Source organism: Syngnathus typhle, linkage group LG12 (assembly GCF_033458585.1).
Source record: "Syngnathus typhle isolate RoL2023-S1 ecotype Sweden linkage group LG12, RoL_Styp_1.0, whole genome shotgun sequence".
NCBI classification, from domain to species: Eukaryota; Metazoa; Chordata; class Actinopteri; order Syngnathiformes; family Syngnathidae; genus Syngnathus; species Syngnathus typhle.
The window spans coordinates 12,132,721-12,159,871 of NC_083749.1; the positions used below are offsets into that span (position 1 = coordinate 12,132,721).

The 27,151-nt window shown below is 43.7% G+C and overlaps 1 protein-coding gene across 12 annotated transcripts in view; it reads right to left on the reverse strand.

Annotated features, from left to right (window-relative positions):
• mvb12ba (multivesicular body subunit 12Ba) overlaps nt 1-27,151 on the reverse strand; it is a 106,871-nt gene that overhangs the window by 50,855 nt on the left and 28,865 nt on the right. For 7 of the 12 annotated variants that reach the window (XM_061293905.1, XM_061293898.1, XM_061293899.1 and 4 more), the window contains 3 exons: nt 25,515-25,622; nt 23,105-23,201; nt 9,827-9,956 (listed from right to left, as the gene is read on the reverse strand). In XM_061293905.1, the coding sequence (XP_061149889.1) occupies nt 9,827-9,956; nt 23,105-23,201; nt 25,515-25,622 (335 nt within the window). The remainder of the gene's footprint in view (nt 1-9,826; nt 9,957-23,104; nt 23,202-25,514; nt 25,623-27,151) is intronic. The other 5 variants (XM_061293903.1, XM_061293904.1, XM_061293902.1 and 2 more) reach the window with 2 other exon arrangements.

The following is a 27,151-nucleotide window of genomic DNA, read 5'->3' on the forward strand; positions in this document are numbered from 1 at the left end:
GATGCCAACGGATTGTACGGGTTGACACGGCTGTACCCTTGGACTGCAGGACAGGAGTATACTGACTCTGTTTCCTCCTACATCAGGAAGTGCATTGATGATGTGACTCACTCAAAATCCATCGTCACTCGGGCTAACCGGAAGCAATGGCTGACAGGGGCTGTCTTCAGGCTGTTGAGGGCCAGGGACAAAGCCTTTAGAGCGGGGGATGAGGCTGGCTTGAGGACTGCGAGGGCCGACCTGTCCCGGGGCATCATAGAAGCGAAGACGGCGCTCTTGTGCAAAATTACCGCCCACTTCAAGTACAGCAGGGACGCACGGAGCTTTTGGCAGGGCATTCAGACCATCACGGACTACAAGCCCGCGCCGCAGAGCTGTGAAGGCGACGTCCGTTTGCTCAATGACCTTAACCGCTTCTTTGCTCGCTTCGACGCTCAGAACAGCACTTGCCCGCTGAAGGCCACTCCCCCTTCACACGAGCTGCCCCTGTGCCTCTCCGACGACAGCGTGAGGAGGGCGCTTGCCGCTATCAACATCCGTAAGGCGGCGGGCCCTGACAACATCTCGGGTCGAGCGCTGAAGGACTGCCCTAGTGAGCTGACGGGTGTCTTCACGGACATCTTTAACACTTCCCTGCAGCAGGCCATCGGCCCGTCGTGTTTCAAAGCTGCCACCATCGTACCTGTGCCGAAAAAACCTGCTCCGTCCCGCTTCAATGACTACCGCCCCGTGGCACTTACACCCATCATCATGAAGTGCTTTGAGCGGCTTGTTATGGAGCACATCCGATCCGTTCTCCCCCCCACCATTGACCCCTTCCAGTTTGCGTACCGAGCCAAACGGTCCTCTGAGGATGCCATCTGCTCTGCCCTCCACTCGGCCCTCACCCACCTGGAGAGAAGGGACTCATATGTGAGATTGCTGTTTGTGGACTTCAGTTCTGCCTTCAACACCATTGTGCCACAACGTCTCATCAGCAAACTTGACAAGCTGGGCCTCAGTACCTACCTCTGCAACTGGCTACTGGACTGGCTACTGTCAGAGGCCACAGGGTGTACGTGTTGGCGACAAAATCTCTGCCAGCATCACGCTGATCACAGGGGCCCCCCAAGGCTGCGTGCTCAGTCCGCTGCTCTTCACCCTCCTGACGCATGACTGCACTGCAACCTACAGCGACAACCGCATAGTGAGGTTTGCTGACGACACGACTCTGGTGGGTCTCATCACCAAGGGAGACGAGACTCAATACAGGCTGGAGGTTGACCTTCTGACCACGTGGTGCAGGGACAACAACCTCCCTGCTGAACATCGACAAGACCAAGGAGATTGTTGTTGACTTCCGGAAGGGTCACACCCAACACCTGCCGCTGACCATCGACAGTGCTGTGGTGGAGAGAGTGAGCAGCGGCAGGTTCCTGGGGGTGCACATCAGTGAGGATCTCTCCTGGTCCACCAACACCGCGTCACTGGCGAAGAAGGCTCAGCGCCGCCTGTAATTCCTGCGGAAACTCAGGCGAGCGAGCGCTCCTCCGGCCGTCATGACTACATTTTACCGCGGCACCATTGAGAGCGTCCTCTCCAGCTTTATTGCTGTTTGGGGTGGCAGCTGCACTGACTACAAATTGAAGGCCCTGCAGCGCATAGTGAACACGGGTGGTAAGATTATTGGTGCTTCACTCCCCTCCTTGAAGGACATTTAAACCTCCCATCTCACCCGCAAGGCGACCACGATTGTGAGTGATGTGAGTCACCCCGCTTACTCTTTGTTTGATCTTCTGCCCTCTGGGAAGAGGTACAGGAGCCTGCGCTCCTGCACCACCAGACTCACCAACAGCTTCATACTCCAGGCACTTAGGATCCTGAACTCGCTCCCCCTTTCTGCGTAGCGTCCTGTACTTTGCCCTATGCTTACTGTCTGCTGTATGCACACTGGCCCAGGTTTGCTCCTCTTATTTATTGGGTTATTTGTTTATTTATTCATCACTCATATTATTTATTTATTATTTATTGTTTGTGCCTTCTTGTTTTTATTTTGTGTCGTCTACTTGTATGTCTATCGTGTACTATGTCTCGTCACCGTGGGATAGAGGAAACGGAATTTCGGTTTCTTTGTGTGTCCTGACATATGAAGGGATTGACAATAAAGCTGACTTTGACTTGACTTTGAGCTTGAAGTTGTTTGGATGTTAGTCGAGGTTCTTTATCCACCATCCGCACAATCTAGCGATTGAAATCTCTCAATTTTTATTTTCCGTCCACATCTAAGGAGGTTATCCACGGTGCCATGGGCTTCAAACCTCTTGATAACACTGCTTATGGTAGACGCAGGAACATCCAGGTCTTTGGAAATGGACTTGTAGCCTTGAGATTGCCCATGCTTACTCACAATTCTGCTTTCAAGTCTTCAGACAGTTCTTTGGTCTTATTTCTTTTCTCCATGCCTAACGTGGTACAAACAAGGAAACAGCACAGACGTTGAGTCAACTCTAATCCATTTTAACTGGCTGCAAGTGTGAGTTAGTGATTCCTCCCACCTCTTTTGTGTCATAGGTAAGTAATAGGTACTGTTAACTACACAAATTAGAGAAGCATCACATTCAACACCATCGCTCCCGATATCCTCCACCAGTAGCTCATCCAGCTCGCGGTGCCTGCCTTCACCTGTCAGTGGACCACCAGCTTCCTGACCAACAGGAGACAGAATGCGAGGTTGGGGACCATCACATCCGACACCTGGACCACCAGCACTGGCGCCCCACAGGGGTGTGTACTCTCCCCATTGCTCTTCTCTCTCTCTACACCAACGATTGTTCCTCAGGCGACTCTTCTGTGAAGCTCCTGAAGTATGCGGACGATACCACTCTCATCGGGACAGTGACGAGACAGTGTACAAGCAGGAGGTGGAGCGGCTGGTCCACTGGTGCAGCCAAAACCACCTGGAGCTGAACCCGTTCAAGACCGTGGAGATGAAAGTGGACTTCAGGAGAGACCCCTCGCCACTTCCACCCCTCACCATCCTCAGTAATGCTATTCCCACCACAGAGACCTTCAAATTCCTGGGATCCCCTGGCAGGTTTTTCTTTTTAGTTTTTCCTTGCCCTTTTGGGAGCTTAAGATCAGGGGATGCTTTGAGAATAACTGTCAATTTTTGTCTATGTGAAGCCCTTTGAGACTGCTTGTGATTTAGGGCTATACCAGGGGTGGGCAAACTTCTTGACTCGCGGGCCAAACTGGGTTCTAAATTTGGACCAGAGGGCCGAACCAGGAGCAGATGGACGTAGTGTTTGCGTGAAGTAATATAAGCGACCTGTAAAGGTCATTGCATAAAAGATTTTGGCCTTCAGGAGGTAGTAAAGCATGGATATTCCAAACAAGTTTTTTTGACAACAAATGCATTTATTAACAGCATTAAAAAAAAAAAAAAAAAAATCACTAAAAAAACTGCTATCAGTGTTTCTCATAAAATACGACACTGTTATTATGAATAACAGTCTCCATCACTTCAGTGCCTGCAGGTCAGATTAATGAAAGATGTTTATCTTATGAGATCACAAACGGCAAACATTCTGACCAAATATATCATCTTGAAAAATCGGTGAAAGCATACATCCAAATAAAGTAATCAAAACTGCAACACGGTGAGGGGTATCTGAAAATCAGAGCAGAGTTTTAATTCACAAACACCTGGTAACAGAGGTGAGGAAACGGGAAACACTTGCTTAAAGTAAGCCTTAAGAACTTTACAGGTTAAGATTAGTCGCAAAGAGGTGGTGCATCAATGTCCTTGAGCATCCTGCATTGTTTGAAAATGAGAATGGTCGCTAGTTTCAATCTCTGCTATGTGTACAAATCACATTCAAAATGCATTGCATCAAAAGGCTATTTCATGTCAAAATAGGCTGCTCTGTTAATGTTTCGAGTAAATCTACGGATCGATATGGAAGGGAAACATAGGTAAGTAGTACCAATGCGTTAGATCGAACTTTAGTCAGTTCTGATCATTTTGTAGGAGCTCGTTTGAGAGACGCGATTGTTTACACTTTGCTGAGGCTCATGGGAGATTGCGAGCTGAGGGTCATGGGTTTTGGCTAATGCTAGAACGATAGCTGCTATACGCGCGAGGCTATTTCATGTCAAAATAGGCTGCTCTGTTCATGTTTCGAGTAAATCTACGGATCGATATGGAAGGGAAACATAGGTAAGTAGTACCAATGCGTTATATTGAACTTTAATCAGTTCCAATCATTTTATAGGAGCTCGTTTGAGAAACGCGATTGTTTACAGAGGGCTCGTTGGTTATTGGCTAGTGGGTGCATACCGCAACCCTAGTCAACCTCAGTTTGTTGCAGTAAAGCTTCTATTTTATGCGCCTTATAGTTCGGTGCGCCTTATATATGGACAAAATTTTAAAATGGGCCGTTCATTGAAGGTGCGCCTTATACCCCGGTGCGCCTAATAGGGCGGAAAATATGGTAATCAAAACAGCAACACGGTGAGCAGAATTTTAACTCGCACACACCTGGTAACAGAGGTGAGGAAACGGGAAACACGCAAAGTAAGCCTTAAGAACTTTACAGCTTAAGATTAGTCGCAAACAGGTGGTGCATCAATGTCCTTGAGCATCCTGCATTGTTTGAAAATGAGAATGGTCGCTAGTTTCAATCCCTACTATGTGTACAAATCATATTTAAAATGCATTTTTTTACAATAAACTTGAGCGCCTCCCCTTCATTTTCAGTGGGAACAGTGTTGTTGGTCTCCCTTTTTTGCTAGTGCGTCATAGTCTGGAGTAAAATTTGTTGTGGCAATTCTTAGGAGAGATCCGACGTGTTGGTCCATTTACCTCGATCTGTGACGGGTTGATGTTCATGTTCATGTGGCTGATTGTCACGTCGCGTACGTCGAGCCAAATTGGCCACTCTTTTTTAAACACTCGGCACTGTCTCCACCTTGCTTTTCCTTGGGCGACTCATTTTAATAGAAGGATTCCAGGGGAAGGTTTGCGTAAAACTGTATCTGAAAGCTCAGCGCGCGAATTACAAGAATGCTGTCGTCACAGCCCACGCTCTAAATTCGGGACTGATACAAATAGAGCGCGAGTGCGCCATGTCCGTACTACTGAGTATGTACACTTGTGAGTGTGCACTGAGCTTTCTGACACGGCTTCCGGTAGTAAATGCGCAGGCGAGCGGTTCCCCATCTACTGGGGAAACGCAGTCATTGCAGGCAAAATGACCCAAAAAAAAGTTTAATAATACAATTTATTCAGGGTTGGCGGGCCGGATTTAACGGTCCCGTGGGCCGGATGTGGCCCGCGGGCCGTAGTTTGCCCACCCCTGGGCTATACAAATAAACTTGACTTGACTTGGATCCACAATCTCCCGGGACCTGAAATGGACTGGCCACAGACTGTCCGGAAGAAGCCCCAGCAGAGGTTGTACTTTCTGAGACAGCTCAGGAAGTTCAACCTGCTATAGGAGCTGCTGAAGACCTTCTACACTGCCATCATCCATTCTATCCTCTGCACCGCCATCACTGTCTGGTTTGGATCGGCCATCAAACAAGACAAGCACAGACTGCAACGGACAATCAGGTCTGCTAAAAAGATAATCAGGTCCAACTTCCCATCTATCCAAGACTTGTACCTGTCCAGGACCAGTAAACATGCAAGTAACATCTCCGCAGACTGTTCTCACCCAGGACACAGTCTGTTTAAACTCTTCCCCTCCAGATGGTGTTACAGAGCGCTGTACACCAAAACCAGCAGACGAAGACACAGCTTCTTCCCCCAGACTGTCGCTCTGATAAACTCACCACTCAGAGAGACTCAGAGACATAACTGTGCAATAACATCCCGTTCTCGCCACTTCAATGTTGTTAGTTACCTGAATGTTGTCAGTCACTTAAATGTTGTACAGAGGCTGAGATCAACTGGAGTCAAATTCCCTGTTTGCCATGCACAAACTTAATAAACTACTACTCAATAAAGCTGATTCTGATGATTTTTCAAAGGGTGCCAATATTTTTGTCGACCACTGTTTTTTTTGGCGTGGATTTATATCCAATTTGGCTTTTTTGACAATTATTTTAGTAGTTGTACATTACAGACAAACAAAATGAACATTTTAATACCAAAGCACTTGATTGAATATTTATTGATCCCCTGGGGTGGGGAATGTCAATCCTCTTCTGGGAGAAATAGACTACTATCTGACAGAATTGCTCGGGTGCCAGTATTGTATACACGGAACATACGGAAAATACGGTGTATACACGTGTGTGTGTATTAATTAAATATAATTAATATAATATATTAATAAATTATATATATTGTATACCGTATTTTTCAGACCAAAAGTCGCTCCGGACTATATGTCGCATTAGCCATAAAATGCAGAATAAAGTGAAAAAAAGCATACAGTTTTTTCCATGTATAATGCGCAAAATTTAACTACCGTTTTCTTCCGTGTATAATGCGCAAAATTTAACTAATGATTTGCCCTAAAATCTGGGGTGTGCATTATACATGGGTACAAATTAAATTTTTTTATTTTTTATTTTTTTAAGAAAATCATGGTACAACCAAACCAACAACAGGACTGACCGACAAAGACGTGGAACAAAAATACAGGGTGACATTACCAAAGACAGGAACAGAAACCAAACAGACATCATGACAGTAACACATGCAATGATCCGACGGTGAGCGAGGGGCAGACAGGACTTAAATACAAAACACGTTACATCGATTGAGGTGACACAGGAAGGAAGGGGCGACGGCAACAGAAACTATGGCAACCTAGACACATAGCAAAACTTGGGACGAGACATGACAAATATCCCTCGAAATGAAACTTGAAATCACCTTTCTTCTTGTTTGTTGTCAATCGCGCATCGCATTCAGCCATCCTGCCCAACACAGTCAGTGAAATTCATAATTGACGACACATCGTTTGATGCGATGGTGCAATCCTTGATGGTGTGTTATTGTCAAATATTGTTTGATTTCTAATCTCCATCGCAAACCGGATATCATACGAAGGCCGCCATTACAGATGCGCAGAACAGATGCGCAAGACACGTCAGCTATATAAAGAGTGAGAAATCAGTTTTCTTCCCATTAGTTTCAATTCACAGTTTAATTAGCAGTTTCAATCAGCAAATAACAAAATGCGTATTACAGGTAATATTTTATTTCACAACACTTTGCCTTGTTCCTTTCTTCTCTGCTGTTCACTTCAAACACGCTCCATACGAACGCAATGCTCTCGTATCAGACGCTTGCTCGATCACCTGCTCGTTTGCTGTCACAATGTACCCTAAACAAATCCGAAACATTTGTTGCGGCTCCGAGTCACGACGAGGGGCAAGTTTTGGTTTCCAAGGGTGTTTTTATTCCTCTTCAACGTCTCTCCCATACAGAGCCGCCTTTTTCACATGTCCGCACGTCACTTTCCTCTCTTTTCATCTGATCGCGGTGTTGCCTTTACGGGCAGTCGGAGAAATAAACGCCAACAAAAAAAAATACATCAAGCCTAGTTAAGACCATACCAAAGAATATAAAAATGGGACCCACTGCCTCCCTGCTTGGCACTCAGCATTAAGGGTTGGAATGGGGGGGGGGGGGGGGGTTAGACCACCAAATGATTCCAGAGCGCGGCGCCGCTGCTGCTCACTGCTCCCCTCTCCCCCAGGGGATGGATCTAAATCACACGGGGATGGGTCCTCTGTACCCATGTATAATACACACCCAAATTTTTTCAATTATTTTTTTTTAATTTTTTATATATTTTTTTTAAGTCCCAACGATCGTCACACACGCAGGGAGGCAATGGGTCCCATTTTTATAGTCTTTGGTATGGTCTTAACTAGGCTGGATGTAATTTTTTTTGTTGGCGTTGATTTCTCCGACTGCCCATAAAGGCACCACCGCGGTCAGTGCGGACATGTGAAAAAGGCGTGCGGACGTGAAAAAGGCGGCTCTGTATGGGAGAGACGTTGAAGAGGAATAAAAAAAACCTTGGAAACCAAAACTTGCCCCTCGTCGTGACTCGGAGCCGCAACAAATGTTTCGGATTTGTGTAGGGTACATTGTGACAGCAAACGAGCAGGTGATCGAGCAAGCGTCTGATACGAGAGCATTGCAGTCGTATGGAGCGTGTTTGAAGTGAACAGCAGAGAAGAAAGGAACAAGGCAAAGTGTTGTGAAATAAAATATTACCTGTAATATGCATTTTGTTATTTGCTGATTGAAACTGCTAATTAAATTGTGAATTGAAACTAATAGGAAGAAAACAACTCTCGCTCTTTATATAGCTGACGTGTCTTGCGCATCCGTTCTGCGCATCTGTAATGGCGGCCTCCGTATGATATCCGGTTTGCGATGGAGATTAAAAACCAAACAATATTTGACAATAACACACCATCAAGGATTGCACCATCGCATCAAACAATGTGTCGTCAATTATGAATTTTACTGACTAAGTGTGTTGGGCAGGATGGCTGAATGCGATGCGCGATTGACAAACAAGAAGAAAGGTGATTTCAAGTTTTATTTCGAGGGAGATTTGTCATGTCTCGTCCCCAGCTTTGCTATGTGTCCAGGTTGCCATAGTTTCTGTTCGCGCCGCCCCTCCCTTCCTGTGTCACCTCAATCAATGTAACGTGTTTTGTATTTAAGTCCTGTCTGCCCCTCGCTCACCGTCGGATCATTGCATGTGTTACTGTCATGATGTCTGTTTGGTTACTGTTCCTTTCTTTGGTAATGTCACCCTGTCTTTTTGTTCCACGTCTTTGTCGGTCAGTCCTGTTGTTGGTTTTGTTGTACCATGTTTTTCTTAAAAAAAAAAAAAAAAAATACTTAAAAAAAATAAAAATAAAAAAATATTTAAAAAAATTGTACCCATGTATAATGCGCACCCCAGATTTTAGGACAATAAATTAGTTAAATTTCGCGCATTATACACGGAAAAAAACGGTAGTTGTATCAGATGAATTGCATCGAAGGTGCTGTTATATTCTTGGGGAACACAATAATCTGTTAAATGCAGTTGTTAGCTTCTCGCTAACGCTAGCATCCGCCTACTGATGAACTTGACTGCAGTGCTTGTTTACAAGACGTGTTCATAAATATTATGAGGGGATTTATTTTGTTACGTGTTATGTACTATGTATGGACAAGTCTTCTGCCGTTAACATCTTTTAATCAATCAAGAAGTTTGCGGAGGAAGTAAATGCTACCTCGGCTAAAAAACTACAAATATGTCGACCGGAAAGGGAGGCGCACATCTTGCAGCCTGGAAGGAGTAGGGTGTGTAGTATCCCATTTGAATTTGAACGGTTGCTTCAGACATGAACATGTACTGGCTTTAAGCAGGTGGACACGTCTGGCACTCCAGGATTTGAGCGACATAGTGTCTTACTGATGGTAGTCTTTTTGACTTTGGTTCCAGCTCTCTGCAGGTCATTAACTAGGTCCCACTGCGTGGTTCTGGGATTTTTGTTCATCGTTCTGGTTATCATTTGGACACCACGGGGTGAGATCTTGCGTGGAGCCCCACATCGAAGCCATTTCAAATACGTTTACTGAAACTGATGGAGATTGAGCTTTGCATCGTAATGTGTGTCACTGTGGTTTGGACAGATATGAATAAATGTCTAAATGTCTAATAAATGTAAAATGTCAAATTGTTCAATGTAACCCTACTTTTGGCCCACTCTATACGCATATAGATTTTTGGGAGTGTTGGTGGGGAAATGTTTTGCATGCATTGATGACAATTGCAATAGAAACAATACTGGGGAAAAAAACAACGCAGAGACAAACCCAATGAAGGTGTATTGTGGGGGAGCCTGCTTTGATCTTCCCAGGATACGAATATCACAAATGGCTGCCTCTGTAGAGTCTCTTGGAATAAACTTGATGCAGAGTCGCCTCTTCCTGAATGCCTGTTCCTCTACACAATAAAAAACACCAAAACAAGCAAGAGTTACAGACCATATTGATATTCATGTTTTCTAAAATAAAACAAAGACCACTTGGTCAAAGGTCAAGTCACATCTACTTTTGACTAGTAGCTACGCCACTCTAAGCAATTCTTAAATCAAAACTTGCTGTGATAAATGCCAGTTTTAACCCTAGTCGGGTTTCCAAACTTCCATCATGTCTTTCATTTTAAAGGTCACAAATATGAGAGTCAAATCAGGTGTTTATCAAAGGACCCAAGAAGATGACAAGGCGAGACAGCCGAACTCAGGAAAGTAGGGGCCTGAGTAGGTGGGCAATCAGTCAAAATGTAATCACGATTCTTATTTTTCTTATTTTATTTTTCTTATTTTATTTTTCAATCTTAAAAACAGAATCAAAGAAAAATGACTCATGCGCTAAACAGCACAAGCTCCCGATGTAGTGAAAGTACACTGAATGCACCATGTTACTTGCACAGCAAGCGTGTCACAATATGTAAAGGAATGAGCAGTCTCTCTGCAGCTAAAGTGCCCTGTCATGCCTGTCTATTTCCTTTCACCAGTCACCAACATACACAAACACAACGCGTTTCGAGAGGCTTTATGTAAGCGGAGTTAAGATCAGGGCACGTTGAGAATAATTGTCAACTTTGCCCATGTGAAGCCTGAAACTTGTCTGTGATTAAGGGTTATATACCGTAAATTCCGGACTATAAGCCGCGACTTTTTTCCAAAGTTTTGAACCCTGCGGCTTATAGTCAGGTGTGGCTTATATAAGGATTTTTTCGTGATTTTTGTGATGACTTGATCACTTGAAGATTCAAGAGTTTTTTATTCGCCATGTTTGAGCGTGCCAAACAAGGAATTTGACTTCGGTAAAACACACCCTCTGTTCAACATTTGGGTGACTAACAACACTCAGGACATGTGAAAAATGGCAAAAAATAAAATTCACTTTTATACACTGCAGTATCTTGAAGAAAAAAACAACAACAAAAATACTATTTTGAAACACTACTATGGCTGCTGCTTATTCTTGCTGTGTTGCTTGTGACTATTATGAGCTTTAGTAGGAATGTACGCTAGGTGACTTGCGTCAAAGGGCTCTAAACCCTTTCTCTTACTCTGCCATGTGACTCAGAGATTACACAAAGTAGTGGCGCTGTTTGGACCATCTGCATTGTATTAAAACCCAATCAATCAGCATTTAAATTAAATTCTTCTGACATTTTGCTCACCAAAAACAAGTTGTAATGAACGTGAACTTTTAATGCATTTTATTCATAAGGTTACTTTGAACCCCGAGGCTTAAGTGGCGGCGTGGCGTATTTATGGATTTTTACGGCCTCCAGAGGGCGCTCTAGCAGGATTGCTTCTTCTTATTATTATTATTATTATAGCGAGACAGACGAAGAAGAAATAATGCGCCGAAGAAGACGTGCTAGTTTGTGTTTTGAACATTTCGCGCATCATGCACACACCCTCATGGAAAACACGAAGAAATGCATTTGATGCAGCTTTTAAGTTAAAAGCAATCGATTTGGCTGTCAAAGAGGGAAATAGAGCTTAAATGGCAGCGCGGCGTATTTATGGATTTTTACCGCTTCCGGGGCGCTCTAGCAGGAAGCAAGAGCGAGACAGACGAAGAAGAGATAATGCGCCGAAGAAGACGTGCTAGTTTGTCAAGACTGTTGCGTCACCCTTTTCTTAATTTCGTGGTCCCGTCCGTCTACGGGAGCTATACGTGTCGCTTGCTAGTTTAATGTAATTTAGCGCTTCGTGCATGAATAAAATTAACATGAACAGACCCTCATCACACTCGAAGAAATGCATAAAAGCGACGACGAAAGAGAGACTGAGAAAGTGTGAGGCTGTAGTGGGTTGACATACCGTTTTTTTCCGTGTATAGTGCGCAATATTTTACTAATTTATTGTCCTAAAATCTGGGGTGCGTATTATACATGGGTACAAAGAAAAAAAAAATTAATTTATTTATTTATTTTTTTTTATTTTATTTTATTTTTTTTTTAAATAAAGTCATGGTACAACAAAACCAACAACAGGACTGACCGACAAAGTCGTGGAACAAAAAGACAGGGTGACATTACCAAAGACAGGAACAGAATGACAGTAACACATGCAATGATCCAACGGTGAGCGAGGGGCAGACAGGACTTAAATACAAAACACGTTACATCGATTGAGGTGACACAGGAAGAGCGGGGTGACACGAACAGAAACTATGGCAACCTAGAAACATAGCAAAACTGGGGACGAGACATGACAAATCTCCCCCGAAATAAAACTCACCTTTCTTCTTGTTTGTTGTCAATCGCGCATCGCATTCAGCCATCCTGCCCAACACACTTAGTAAAATTCATAATTGACGACACATCGTTTGATGCGATGGTGCAATCCTCGATGGTGTGTTATTGTCAAATATTGTTTGTTTTTTAAATCTCCATCGCGGACCGGACGTCATACGGAGGCCGCCATTACAGATGCGCAGAACGGTTGCGCAAGACACGTCAGCTATATAAAGAGCGAGAGTTCAGTTCTCCACCTATTAGTTTCAATTCACAGTTTAATTAGCAGTTTCAATCAGCAAATAACAAAATGCGTATTACAGGTAATATTTTATTTCACAACACTTTGCCTTGTTCCTTTCTTCTCTGCTGTTCACTTCAAACACGCTCCATACGAACGCAATGCTCTCGTATCAGACGCTCGCTCGATCACCTGCTCGTTTGCTGTCACAATGTACCCTAAACAAATCCGAAACATTTGTTGCGGCTCCGAGTCACGACGAGGGGCAAGTTTTGGTTTCCAAGGGTGTTTTTATTCCTCTTCAACGTCTCTCCCATACAGAGCCGCCGTGTGCGCACGGAGCGCGGTGGTGCGTTTAGGGGCAGTCGGAGAAATCAACGCCAACAAAAAAAATGACATCCAGCCTAGTTAAGACCATACCAAAGACTTTAAAAATGGGACCCATTGCCTCCCTGCGTGTGTGACGATCTTTGGGACTTAAAAAAAAAAAAATAAAAAAAATAAATAAAAAAAAATTTTAAAAAAATTCATAAAAATTGGGTGCGTATTATACATGGGTACAAGCTTTTTTCCAGCATCAGCATGCCATTGTTAGGGGTGCGTACTATACATGGGGGCGCACTATACACGGAAAAAAACGGTAATTTACCCAGAACCTAAGTTCACTTTACCTAGTTCCGGTGGGACAGTTTACACGTGTGGGACTTTCCTGTTTAGTGGAGTGTGTGTTAGGATCTCAAAGGGAAAAGAGTCTGCCCGTTGTTGCACACAACTAGGCGAAGGATATCTAACGCTATTCCAATCGGACGCTGAGGAGAAAGGCTTCGATGGTTTCACAGGAGGAAGATGAAGACGATGAAGCTCTTTTTTTTACTTTTACTGGTATGTTTTTTAACGAGCCCTGTTGGTGCTGTACTACCGTGTTGCTGCTGTGTTACCGCCGCGTCTCAGTGACTTTTACCGGGTATGTTTCTTTTAATCCAGCCCTATTAGTCTTGTGTTACTTCCGTGTTGCTGCGGTATTACTGCCGCGGCACGGGCAGTGTTTGGAAAGAAATGTTAAGGTATGTTATTAAAACTTTAAAAAAGCTTTCTGTGTCCAGTCTTTCTTTGTTAATAACTCGCGTTGGAAAGAAATGTTAAGGTATGTTATTAAAACTTTAAAAAAGCTTTCAGTGTCCAGTCTTTCTTTGTTAATAACTCGCGTGCACACTTCCGTGTTGCTGCGGTACTACTGCTGCCTCACAGGCAATGTTTAGAAAGACATGTGAAAGTATGTTATTAAAACTTTAAAAAGGCTTTCTGTGAACGGTCTTTCTTTGTAAAAAACGCGTGTGCACGTGCGGTTTATAGTCCGGTGCGGCTTATATAAGAAAAAAACTAAAATATCCCCCAATTTTAGCTGGTGCGGTTTATAATCCGGTGCGGCTAATACATAGTCCGGATTTTACGGTAAATAAGCTTGACTTGTCGTTATAGATTCAATTGAAATTGGAAAGGGTCCATTAGACTTACATTTCCCCTGAAGTCCATGTATGGGCTAACAGGAAAAGGAGGTGCTTTAATAACAACGCTGAAGGAACACTTTCTTGCTGGAAGTCCAGTGCTCCGGGGGTTGTGGCGCGATCTGGGGCCAGCCGGCTCGTGGCTCAGTGAGGAGGTACACCCCAGACTGTTGCCACTCGGATGGCGTCGGAAGCTCGCGGCTCAGCGTGAGGGCTTGCTGTGGACGGCGTCGGAAGCCCGTGGCTCAAACAGGCTTGCCGTGGGCCGCCTCAGCCGCGTTTCAATTGAATGCCGTGGACCGCGTCAGCCCTCAATCTTGGATAAATAACGGTAAGGCAACCCCCGGATGTCTGTTTGTTGGAAAGATTGGGAGCACCAGCAAGCTGTGTGTGGCCGTTTGAAGCACCTTTTCCAAAAGGCGGAGGTGCTAATCCATACGGGAAATTCAGGCGAAATGTAAATCAAACGAGCCCTTAGCAATTTTTAAATACCGTATTTTTCGGACTAAAAGTCGCTCCGGAATATAAGTCGCGTTAGCCATAAAATGCACAATAACGTGAAAAAAAACATATATACATCGCCCCGAAGTATAAATCGCATTTTGGGGGAGATTTATTCGACAAAATCCAACATCAAGAACAGACATGGACGAGCAACAACAGGCTAAACGATAGGTATGCTAACGTGACAAACACAAATGAAGAGCTGAGAACGGGCCTGACGTAACATTCAGAGTTATTCAAATAACTATTACATAAATAACACGTATATAAAACCAGGGCTGTGGACTCGGACTCGGTCGGACTCGGTCATTTTTGCTGGACTCTGTGCTGATTTTGACCAAGTCCACCAAGTCCAACAATAAAAAAAATACGTTCAATTTCATTTTCATCATGCTGCTGAGAATACGCGTAGGAATACTGTCCACAGTCCTGCTTGCTTGTTATGAAGACAAATTTAGTTGTTGCGTGCGCGCCCGCCTGCCTGCGCGCACGTACAAGACCCACAATGCCCCGCGCGCAGCCAAGATGGAAGAACCCGGGAGCAGCGAGAGAACAATGTTTTGCCTCTAGATTTGGGGGGGAAACGGAGCGTAAGTTACGATAAATGCAGCCACGTTGAGTTGCACTTAGGCTAATGTTTATATTATGTACCAATGTCAAGAACGATTGTCACCCAGCTAAGTCAAAAGTCAAAGTCAAAGTCTGCTTTATTGTCAACTTCTTCACATGCCGAGACACACAAAGAGATCGAAATTACGTTTTCTCTATCCCACGGTGACAAGACATAGTACACGATAGACATACAAGTAAACGACGCAATATAAAAAAACAAGAAAGCACAAACAATAAATAATAAGAGTAATAATAAATAATAAATAACCAGATAACACAACAAATAAGAGCCAGTGTGCACACAGACAGTAAAAGTACAGGATGCTACGCAGAACGGGGAAGCGAGTTCAGGATCCTAACAGCCTGGAGTATGAAGCTGTTTGAGAGTCTGGTGGTGCGGGAGCGCAGGCTTCTGTACCTTTTCCCAGAGGGCAGAAGCTCGAACAAAGAGTGAGCGGGGTCACTCACATCACTCACAATCGTGGTCGCCTTGCGGGTGAGATGGGAGGTGTAAATGTCCTTCAAGGAGGGGAGCGAAGCACCAATAATCTTTCCAGCCGCGTTCACTATCCGCTGCAGGGCCTTCAAGTTGTAGTCAGTGCAGCCGCCACCCCAAACAGCAATACAGCTGGAGAGGACGCTCTCAATGGTGCCGCGGTAAAATGTAGTCATGACGGCCGGAGGAGCGCTCGCTCGCGTGAGTTTCCGCAGGAAGTACAGGCGGCGCTGGACTTTCTTTGCCAGTGAAGCGGTGTTGGTGGACCAGGAGAGATCCTCACTGATGTGCACCCCCAGGAACTTGGCGCTGCTCACTCTCTCCACCACAGCACCGTCGATGGTCAGCGGCAGGTGTTGGGTGTGACCCTTCCGGAAGTCCACAACAATCTCCTTGGTCTTGTCGACGTTCAGCAAGAGGTTTTTGTCCCTGCACCACGTGGTCAGAAGGTCAACCTCCAGCCTGTATTGAGTCTTGTCTCCCTTGGTGATGAGACCCACCAGAGTCGTGTCGTCAGCAAACTTCACTATACGGTTGTCGCTTATATCATTGATGTGTTTTGATAGTTGTGGGGTCGTAATTATTTGTGTTTAGATAAATGTCTGAGCTATAATGGTGTACCGTTTTTTTCCGTGTATAGTGCGCCCCCATGTATAATACGCACCCTAAAAATGGCATGCTGATGCTGGAAAAAAGCTTGTACCCATGTATAATACGCACCCAATTTTTATGATTTTTTTTTTTTTTTTTTTTAAGTCCCAATGATCGTCACACGCAGGGAGGCAATGGGTCCCATTTTTATAGTCTTTGGTATGGTCTTAACTAGGCTGGATGTAATTTTTTTTGTTGGCGTTGATTTCTCAGACTGCCCATAAACGCACCACCGCGCTCCGTGCGCGCACGGGAAAGAGGCGGCTCTGTATGGGAGAGACGTTGAAGAGGAATAAAAACACCCTTGGAAACCAAAACATGCCCCTCGTCGTGACTCGGAGCCGCAACAAATGTTTCGGATTTGTGTAGGGTACATTGTGACAGACAGCAAACGAGCAGGTGATCGAGCAAGCCTTGTCTGATATGAGAGCATTGCGGTCGCATGGAGCGTGTTTGAAGTGAACAGCAGAGAAGAAAGGAACAAGGCAAAGTGTTGTGAAATAAAATGCACAGAACGGATGCGCAAGACACGTCAGCTATATAAAGAGCGAGAGTTGTTTTCTTCCTATTAGTTTCAATTCACAGTTTAATTAGCAGTTTCAATCAGCAAATAACAAAATGCGTATTACAGGTAATATTTTATTTCACAACACTTTGCCTTGTTCCTTTGGTCTCTGCTGTTCATCCTAAAACACAAAGGCGCTCTTTAAGCAATGCGACAGTGAGCGCCCGGCGCGCTGCGGTTGCGCGACCGCACCAAATTAAGCTCCCTGCGCAGTGCGCACTGAGGTCCACTTAAATTTTAGAAAGTACATCAGGACTTTAAAAATATCTTCTAAATTTCAGCGACGGCTCTGTCACAATAATGCGACCAGCGTGGTGCAGTTGGGCGGTCGGCGGCGCGCTACGGTTGAGCGTTCTCTCTCGCACTCTCTCTCTCGCTCTCTCTCGCTCACACGCGCACACACGCAAACCGGATATCATACGGAGGCCGCAATTACAGATGCGCAGAACGAATGCGCAAGACACGTCAGCTATATAAAGAGCGAGAGTTCAGTTCTCTACCTAAATCCGTATTACAGGTAATATTTTATTTCACAACACTTTGCCTTGTTCCTTTCGTCTCTGCTGTTCACTTCAAACACGCTCCATACGAGCGCAATGCTCTCGTATCAGACAAGGCTTGCTCCATCACCTGCTCGTTTGCTGTCTGTCACAATGTACCCTACACAAATCCGAAACATTTGTTGCGGCTCCGAGTCACGACGAGGGGCAAGTTTTGGTTTCCAAGGGTGTTTTTATTCCTCTTCAACGTCTCGGTGGTGCGTTTACGGGCAGTCGGAGAAATCAACGCCAACAAAAAAAAATGACATCCAGCCTAGTTAAGACCATACCAAAGACTATAAAAATGGGACCCATTGCCTCCCTGCGTGTGTGACGATCATTGGGACTTGAAAAAAAAATGCGCACCCCAGATTTTAGGACAATAAATTAGTTAAATTTTGCGCACTATACACGGAAAAAAACGGTAATTAATTATTAAAACTTGAAAGTATCTGTTTATTGTATTCGTTTATATGTTTAATAAAAACAAAGCCATCACAAAACTGTCACATGAATTCACAGAAAAAATGGACAGCCGGACTCGGACTCGTGGCCAAGAGGCCGGACTCGGACTCGGAGCAAAAGTCAGACCGAGTCCACAGCCCTGTATAAAACCATATGTGTCACTCCAATTTATTAAATCCATTGATCGTCCTTTACGTCAACAATGCCGGCCGGGTGTGCGCTGCTGACGGCGGTTGCACTTCAAAATATTCCACAGTCCCATATAACAATGTATAAATTATATATCAAATAACTATTATATAAACAATAATATTATCAAACCATCTGTGTCACTCCAAATCTTTAAATCCATCGATCATCCTTTGTCAACAATGCCGACCGGGTGCGCGCTGCTGACGGCGCTTGCACTTCAAAATATTCCACAGGTCCATATAACGAGATATAGTTTATATATCAAATAACTACTACGTATATAAGAAATAATATCAAACCATCGGTGTCACTCCAGATCATTAAATCCATCGATCAAATTTCTCGTCCTTTATGTCATCCTGGTGACAGAGGAGATGTCCAGAGGATATGGCGCTTTAAAGTGTTAATTACTTACTGTTTTTTTCTCTCTATTTTTCATGTTTTGAATATGTTCAAGATAAATATATCAAAGCATGTGAGGTGGTCAACTATACTTGTAAGTAAGTGATGTGTCGCTCCTGAGTATAAATTGCCCCCCCCACCCAAACTATGAAAAAAAAAACGCGATTTATAGTCCGAAGATTACGGTATATACGTAGATCTGTGGAATAATTGGAGCCGCCAACGAGACTGACGCCAGCGTGCATGTAGGTCCGGAATCGACAGCTGTTTTGTTTTGTTTTGTTTTGTTTTTTTTGACACAGAGGATGAATATTGATTTGGAGTGACACGGATGGTTCGATAAAATTGTTGTTTATATTACATTACTTGATATATCTAGTCTAACGTCAGCAGCGCACGTAGTTCCGGTGTCAACAGCTGTGTTTTTTTGGGGGGGGGGGGTTCTTTTTTCAAGTGACACGGAAGACGAAGATTCTGACTGATCTATTGATTTGGAGTGACACGGATGGTTCGATAAAATTGTTGTTTATATTTGTTATTTCATACAGTTTTTATATTGTTATATGGCCCTGTAGAAAAATTTGAACTGCAACGCGCCGCTGACGTCGGACTTGTTTACATTGTCAAGTAACATGGTGGATGGGGAATACAGATGGTGCAAAATGTGAATATTGGATTGTTCCCAGGAATAAATTGGCATAGCTGAAATTCCAAATTTTAGCAGCAGATGGTGCAAAATGTGAATAGAGAATTATTGGGTTAATTGGCATTGCTGAAATTCCAGATTTTTCCAAGAGATGGTGCCAAACCTTTACATGAGACCAGAAGGGGCAGTCGAGCAAAACAAGCTGAAGTAGCAAAAATATGGATAAATAGAATAGCACGGGGTTGGTTTTGAGTCACACATGGAAGCACAAATGTTTGGATTTTTTATTTTATTTTTTTGCTTGGCTACATATATTCAGTAACAGCTTAAAGCAATATTTTCACATAATTGGACCAAGGTGCCCACGACCATTAGAATATGTTGGTGTGTTAAGAAATATTCAAAAGGTTGATCCAAATGTTTTGAGATGTGTTAATCCGTAAGAGATATTCAAAAAGGTTGATTCAAATGTTTTGTGATGTGTTAATCAGTACGAAATATTCAAAAAACTGTATTCAAATGTTTTGAGATGTTAATCAGTAAGAGATATTCAAAAAGGTTGATTCTAATGTTTTGAGATGTGTTAATCAGTAAGAAATATTCAAAAAAGTTTATTCAAATGTTTTGAGATGTGTTGATCAGTAAGAAATATTCAAAAAAGTTGATTCAAATGTCTTGAGATGTTTCAATCAGTATAGTCAAGGATTCATGATTTTATGTTTTATTGACATGTAACATTGAAGTTTTATTTTCATGAAAAGTGTTGTGAAGGATTTAAAAAGGAAGCAGAGGGGTTTACCAGCGTGTTAGCTGTATTTTTGGTGCAAAATAGTTCGTGGGAAAAATGAAAAAGTGGAAACAGCTGCCAAGGGGCAGCAGTCTTGCCTAATCTGGGAAAAACCTGGATTAGGCAATCCAGGGTAAGGACGCGGAATCAGCAGTGGTTCTCATCTGAGAGGCAAAAGGGGATTGCGCAATCCTCACAGATCAACTGAGATTGTGCAATCCTATATGCGAAGTATAGATGCCAGTAAAGGAGTAGGGGGCAGAGAGGCCTATGAAAAAGCCACCGCTGACAACCACAGGGCTTCTCTCTCCCAAAGAGCATTAATACGCAAAGAAGCCCGCAAGAGTTCCAAGACTTTTTCCAGCCTCAGGAATCAGTGTAAAACGCAAGATCGTTTGCTTGGATTACCGTTTTTTTCCATGTATAATGCGCCCCCATGTATAATACGCACCCTAAAAATGGCATGTTGATGCTGGAAAAAAGCCTGTACCCATGTATAATACGCACCCAAATTTTGACTCCTACTTAAGTCCGTTAACGTAAAATTATTTCAGAAAAAAGATCATCTTTGGGAACAAGCGGATGTTATTCTGCCGGTCAGTATCACTGCGCATGCGCTAGCAACCTCAATAGCGAAGAAATGTTTCGGATTTGTGTAGGGTACATTGTGACAGCAAACGAGCAGGTGATCGAGCAAGCGTCTGATACGAGAGCATTGTGTTCGTATGGAGCGTGTTTGAAGTGAACAGCAGAGAAGAAAGCGCATCTGTAATGGCGGCCTCCGTATCATATCCGGATTTAGAAAAAAAAAAAAAAAAAAATTCTTTTTTTTTTTGTACCCATGTATAATGCGCACCCCAGATTTTAGGACAATAAATTAGTTAAATTTTGCGCATTATACATGGAAAAAAACGGTAATTTGGATTTACTCAAAGAATTGGATTTAACGATATTTCACAAGGAACTAGGTGAGGGGAACGGATTTTTCCGTGTTTAAGCCGGGGGGAGGACAGCCCGACGGCTGGTTGGCCGGTCCTCTCGAGGCCAACCTATTTCCCAAATTTGAATTTTAGAAATAAAAGCGAACTGATCACTTGACCTTATTTCCACCAAAAATAGCATACAACTTGTAGCTACCTTTTCCTACTTTACTGATTTATGTTTTATAATCAAAAGGACTCCGTGACTGAATGATTTTATTTGCATGGGTATCAGTGAGTGAAATTGTTCAAATTGTTGGAGGAATTCAGAGTTGTAATTCTATTTCATACTTTTTCAATAAATGTGGCTTGTATAACCATTTAATTTGTTGTGCGCTAATTTGTATGGTAATCGATTGTTTTTGATCTGACAATTCGATTCGGTTACAGGTAATTATTATGGTATAAAATCGGACCGTGATAAATAAGATCAACGGATGTGTTTAAATTAGACTAGTTGGATTATTGTTGGATTCAAATCCATTTACCGTAATTTTCGGACTATAAATCGCACCGGAGTATGAATCGCACCAGCCATAAAATGCCCAAAAAAGTGAAAAAAACCATATAAGTATATAAGTCGCTCCTGAGTATAAGTCGCCCCCCCCCACCCAAACCATGAAAAAAAACGCGATTTATAGTCCGAAAATTACGGTAATTGCTCGTTTGTCGCAGGCCCGTCTTGTATTTGTCGGGCCGCATCTAAATCCAACTTGGACAATTGATGCATTAAATTGCCTTCAAAATTATTTGAGGGATAAGTTTATCCCGTTAAATATTTAATTCGTTTAAATATTTACTTCAATTAAGTAATACAACGAATGTGTCTAGACTAGTTGGATTATCGTTGGATTCAAATCCATTCAATTGTTCGTTGGTTGCGGGCCCGTCCTGTACTTGTCGAGCCGCGTTCAAATCTAACTCGGACAATTGACGAATTAAATTGCCTTCAAAACTATTTGAAGGATAATTTTATTTCGCTTAAATATTTGATTCGTTTTAAAAATATCATTCGTTTAAACAATCGAGTTGGTTGAAGCATTTCAACAGTTAGGAGTTTATTTATAGTTTTAGAATTAATGATTAATGTATCAATTTTTTTCTCTAATACTATTATTGTCATACTTCCATTAATTCGACCCTTCCTCGAATAAAGACAAGTAGGCTCGCTACTTCGGCAACAAAGTAGAGCAGACCCATATAAATAGTTACTTTGGCACAACTAAGTGTGCGCTAGATCAACGAATCCCTGAGGTCTTAACAAAGACATCTAAAAATATCCGAAATATAACAAAAGCATCAAACAACCGAAGGGAGCCAGCCATCATTATGGCGCGGTTATTCTGACGACGTGCCTCAAATTTGAGTTCCTCAGCACGAGCGTCGTTTGACTTGAGAGGGATTGGCGTCATAAAGAGATTATATTGATTCTTTTAGAATTAATTTAACTTAAGTGGTCAGAGAGTTCCTTCACCCCGGCTTACCGAACCCTTTAATGGGAAGCCGGTCACTTTAACAAAAAGTGCAGGTTTGACAACATAAAGGAGGACCAACTCGATCGATGGCTTTAAGCGATTTGGAGTGACACAGATGGTTTGATAAACAATAACTGTTATTGTTACATCAGGCCCGTTCTCAGCTCGTTTGTGTTTGTCACGTTAGAATACCGTATCATTTAGCCTATTGTTGCTCGTTCATGACTGTTCTTGGTGTTGGATTTTGTTGAATAAAATGCGACTTCTACTGGAGAGCGACTTGTGGTTTTTTTTTTCACGTTATTGTGCATTTTATGGCTGATGCGACATATATTCTGGAGCGACTTTTAGTCCGAAAAATACCCACTATAGGGCGCACTTAAAAGTCTTTAATTTACTCAAAACAACACAGTGCGCCTTATAACCCCGGACGTTTTCTATATGGATCATTGGGTGAATTTGTTGAGCCATAATGGTTGTACACAGCGTTCTACCAAAATGTTTCAGTACGACTAGTAAATCACAAGGTCGCATTGCTTCCAGCATTATGGCAACCGTGGTCAGGGGTTTCTATAATAAAATATTCAATGAAGGTGCGCCTTATAATCCAGTGCGCCTTATACTGCAGAAAATACTGTATATATTATAATTATTTATAAATGCATAGACTAATTACAATCGTAGTTGTTTCTCCTTTCAAATCCTTTTTGGTTGCATCGTGTATATCTGTCCAGTCAGTAAACATTACTCACGACTTGAAGTGGTGACTTACGAGTGTCAACAGTCTCCTGGATTGGTATAAAGCCCACAGGCAGGGTGTCCTTTATATCGATCAGCTTCATGTCAACAAGAACATTACCTAAATGGCTCTGTAAGAACAAGAAAGGAATTGTGGGTGGAAACAAAAAGCAAGAGAAAGTCAGGCATTAGGTAATAGAGCAGATCTTCATTTTGTGAAGGCGGAGGATTTCACATATGTTCTTCTTATTCTTTATTTTTATTTTTTATTCTGCCCATTTTTTGTCCTGCATTTCCTGCCACATTTTCCTTCTGATACACGCAACTTCAATTTTAAAATGTACGTATGTCATCTGGGAAACTGTTTTATCCTTGTTTCAAAGTTTTTACAATTTAATTTTCACCCCAAAAATCCCATTCATTCACAACAGCAAAAATGTCATAAATACTTCTATTTGAAATTCAAAATATTTAGCTCATTCATAACCTTGGGAACAAACTTCTACATTAGTATAATTCTAAAAAAACATCCATCCATATTCCACCGCATATGTGCTCAAGTACTCGTCAATGTTTTTTGGTGCTATTAACGGGTTTCTGACTGTGTGAGTGGTCATTGAACACATCCCAGGTCTACTACAGAACGTGACCAAGTATTTAAAAAAGAAAAGAAACGTTTCTCAAAATGGAAGTCGGCTTGTTAGAAAAATTGGGAGCACTGGACTTCCAGCGATGAGGCTCACCCTTCAGATTAATGTGGCCATTTAAAGCACCTTGTTTTCGAATAGGGGCGGAGATGGTACCCCATAGGTGGACTTCAGGGGAAAAAGGTGGACTTCAGGGGAAAAAGTCAAATGAATCCTTACTAATTTCAACGGAATATTTAACGTATGAACAATTTACCTTACATAAAGCCTCTCGGAACGCGTCGTGTTTGCAGATGTTAGTGACTGGTGAGAAGAAATGGACAGATGTAGAAGGCACTTTAGCTGCAGAGAGGCTGCATTTCTTGCTCTTTAATCAGCCACAGAGAGACTCATCCTTGTGATATTTTAGAGTCGTCATAAGTAGACATCTATAATACTGTTGTTCCAGCTTGAAAATATGAATGTCTCTTTCGAAGTCAACGTGCTGAAAACATGACTTGCCCCCCACCCCCCCAAAAATGTGTCCAACTCCTTCACACAGAAGCAGAGGCATCACTAGCAGGGAGAGCAGGAGGTTCTTGGTCCCTACGAGGATTTTCAGATTTTAAAATGGTGTCATGTAGATTCAAAGTAATATTTCAGTTTGACTTTTAATACGTTACACAAACACAGCAATTTAGTTTTCATAATTAACTAAATATATAGCAGTTTATAGGACTGTACCTACCTTAAAACAAAATATGAGGGCCTCCAAATATGGTCCAAAATTTAGTGTGCAATTTCTGGATCCCAAAAATGGGCATGGCACACAAACTTTGATTGGCCGTAACTCGAAAATCATTTGAGCTGAGGTTCAAAATTATGATTATTTTATTTGGCATTATGAGCTACTAACAGAACAAAAATCAAGAAAACTGGAAATGTCAGTAAGGAGGGTTTTCGACTTGACATAGAATAACCAAATGAGCATCAAACAACAACCTTTGGTCTTCTTTTGAGAAACATACAGATTTGTTTATGTGCATCCCTTATCTTTTTTTTGGTATGGCGCCGATGTGAGTGGCAGCCTCCCAGCAGTATTCTCTCTTTTTCTCTTTATTTCCTTCTTTTCTCCTTTTTCTTTCAGTCTTTTTGTCCATTTGGCAATGCTGGTGCCTTCTACCGCACTTCTGTATCGTTTCGGATCGGATATCGGCGTAACTCTACGACGGCTTCCTGTTTATCCGGCCGGTGCTGACCAGATCCCTCGCCTTAGACTTGCAGCCGCGACCCCTGTGGGGAGTCCGCTCCCTCGTGCTCGTGAGAACCAACGACCTTCGCCATGCTAGCCCCGTGGTGACCATCTGCACGTGCCCTGACTGGGTGCCCAGGACGCTGCTCACATGTTTGCCTGCTTTGTGATGTTTTCACCGATTCACGACCACGGTCCATTGGGCGCCATTGAACTGGACTGCCCTTACACTTGTCTATGGACCCCGTGGAGGCTATTTTGTGTGTTTTGGGGTGTTCTGATAATGAGGGGTGCTGGTTGGCCGCTGTTACTTTCTTTCCTTTGTCTTTTTGCTTTGCTTTGATGGCTTTTATCTTTCGCACTTTCTGGCTTTCTTTGTGACGCCGTTGTGTGGCAGCCTTATGAGAGCCTATTGAGTTACGCTCATGCCATCTGTGTCTCTTTTGTATACCCGCTCTGTGGTATGGATACTACTGGGGCCTGAATTTCCCACCCCCGGGATCAATAAATGTTCAATCAATCAATTGATGAATTTCATGCACAGATAGCAAGATTAATACATTTACATTTTCTTTTGAGAATACCCTGGTGAAGCACAGGTATCGGGTCACCTTGGACTTGAAAAGTCCATCTTTCCACAGATCAGCATCCAGACCATCAGATGTTGTTGAAACCTAGAGTCAACAGAATAGTCACTGATTAGCATGGTTAGAAATTAGGGGTCTGTATTCCCGAACCACCCTCCACAGAACTTCCCGAGGGACACACGCCTTCTCCAAGTCCACAAAACACATGTGGACTGGTTGACAAACTCACATGCACCCTCGAGGATCCTGCCGAGGGTATAGAGCTGGTCCAGTGTTCCACGGCCAGGACGAAAACCACACTGCTCCTTCTGAATCCGAGATTCAACTTACCAATGGACCCTCCTCTCCAGCACCCCTGAATAGACCTTACCAGGGAGGCTGAGGAGTGTGATTCCTCTGAAGTTGGAACACACCCTCCGGTCCACCTTCTTAAAGAGGGGAACCACCACCCCAGTCTGCCAATTCAGAGGCACCCTCCCCGATGTCCACGCAATGCTGTAGAGGCGTGTCAACCAGGACAGCCCCGCAACATCCAGAGCCTTTAAAAACTCTGGGCGGATCTGATCCACCCCCAGGGCCTTGCCCCCAAGGTTTTTTTTAACTACCTCCCTGACTTCGACCCCAGAGATTGGAGAGTCCACCTCAGTCTCCAGGCCCTACTTCCACAATGAAAGGCGTGTTGACGGTACACTGCTTCCCCCTCCTGAGATGCCGGATGGGGGAGACAGAATTTCCTTGAAGCCATCTGGAAGTCATTCTCCATGGCCTCGCCAAACTCCTCCCACGCCCGGGTTTTCTTTCCTCAGCAACCGCCGAAGGCACGTTCTGCTTGGCCATCCGGTACCTGTCGGCTGCCTCCGGAGTCCCACAGGCCAAAACAGCCCGATAGGACTCCTCTTTCAGCTTGACGGCATCCCTTACCGCCAGTGCCCACCAGCGGGTTCGGGGGTTGCCGCTACGACAGGCACCGACCACCTTACGGCCACAGCGCCAGTCGGCTGCCTCAACAATCGAGGCACAGATTATGGTCCACTAGGACTCAAGTTCTCCTGCCGCCTCCAGGACGTGGGAAAAGCTCTGCCCGAGGTGGGAGTTGAAGCTCTTCCTGACAGGGGATTCTGTCAGATGCTCCCAGCTGACCCTCAGAGTACGTTTGGATCTGTCAGGTTGGACCGGCATCTTCCCCACCATCGGAGTCAACCCACCACCAGGTGGTGTTCAGTTGACAGCTCCGCCCCTCTCTTCACCTGAGTGTCCAAAACATGCGGCCACAAATCCGATGACACGACTACAAAGTCGATCATCGAACTGCGGCCTAGTGTGTCCTGGTGCCAAGTGCACACATAGACACCCTCATGATTAAACATGGTGTTCATGATTGACAATCCGTGTCGAGCAGAGAAGTCCAAAAATAGCTTTGGTTCAGATCGGTGGGGGGGCCTTCCTCCCAATCACGCCCTTCCAGGTCTCCCTGTCTTCCTCCCAATCACCCCCTTCCAGGTCTCACTGTCATTGCCCACGCGAGCATTGAAGTCCCCCAGTAGAACGATGGAGTCCCTAGAAGGAGCGCTCTCCAGCACTCCTTCCAAGGACTCCAAAAAGGGTGGGTACTCTGA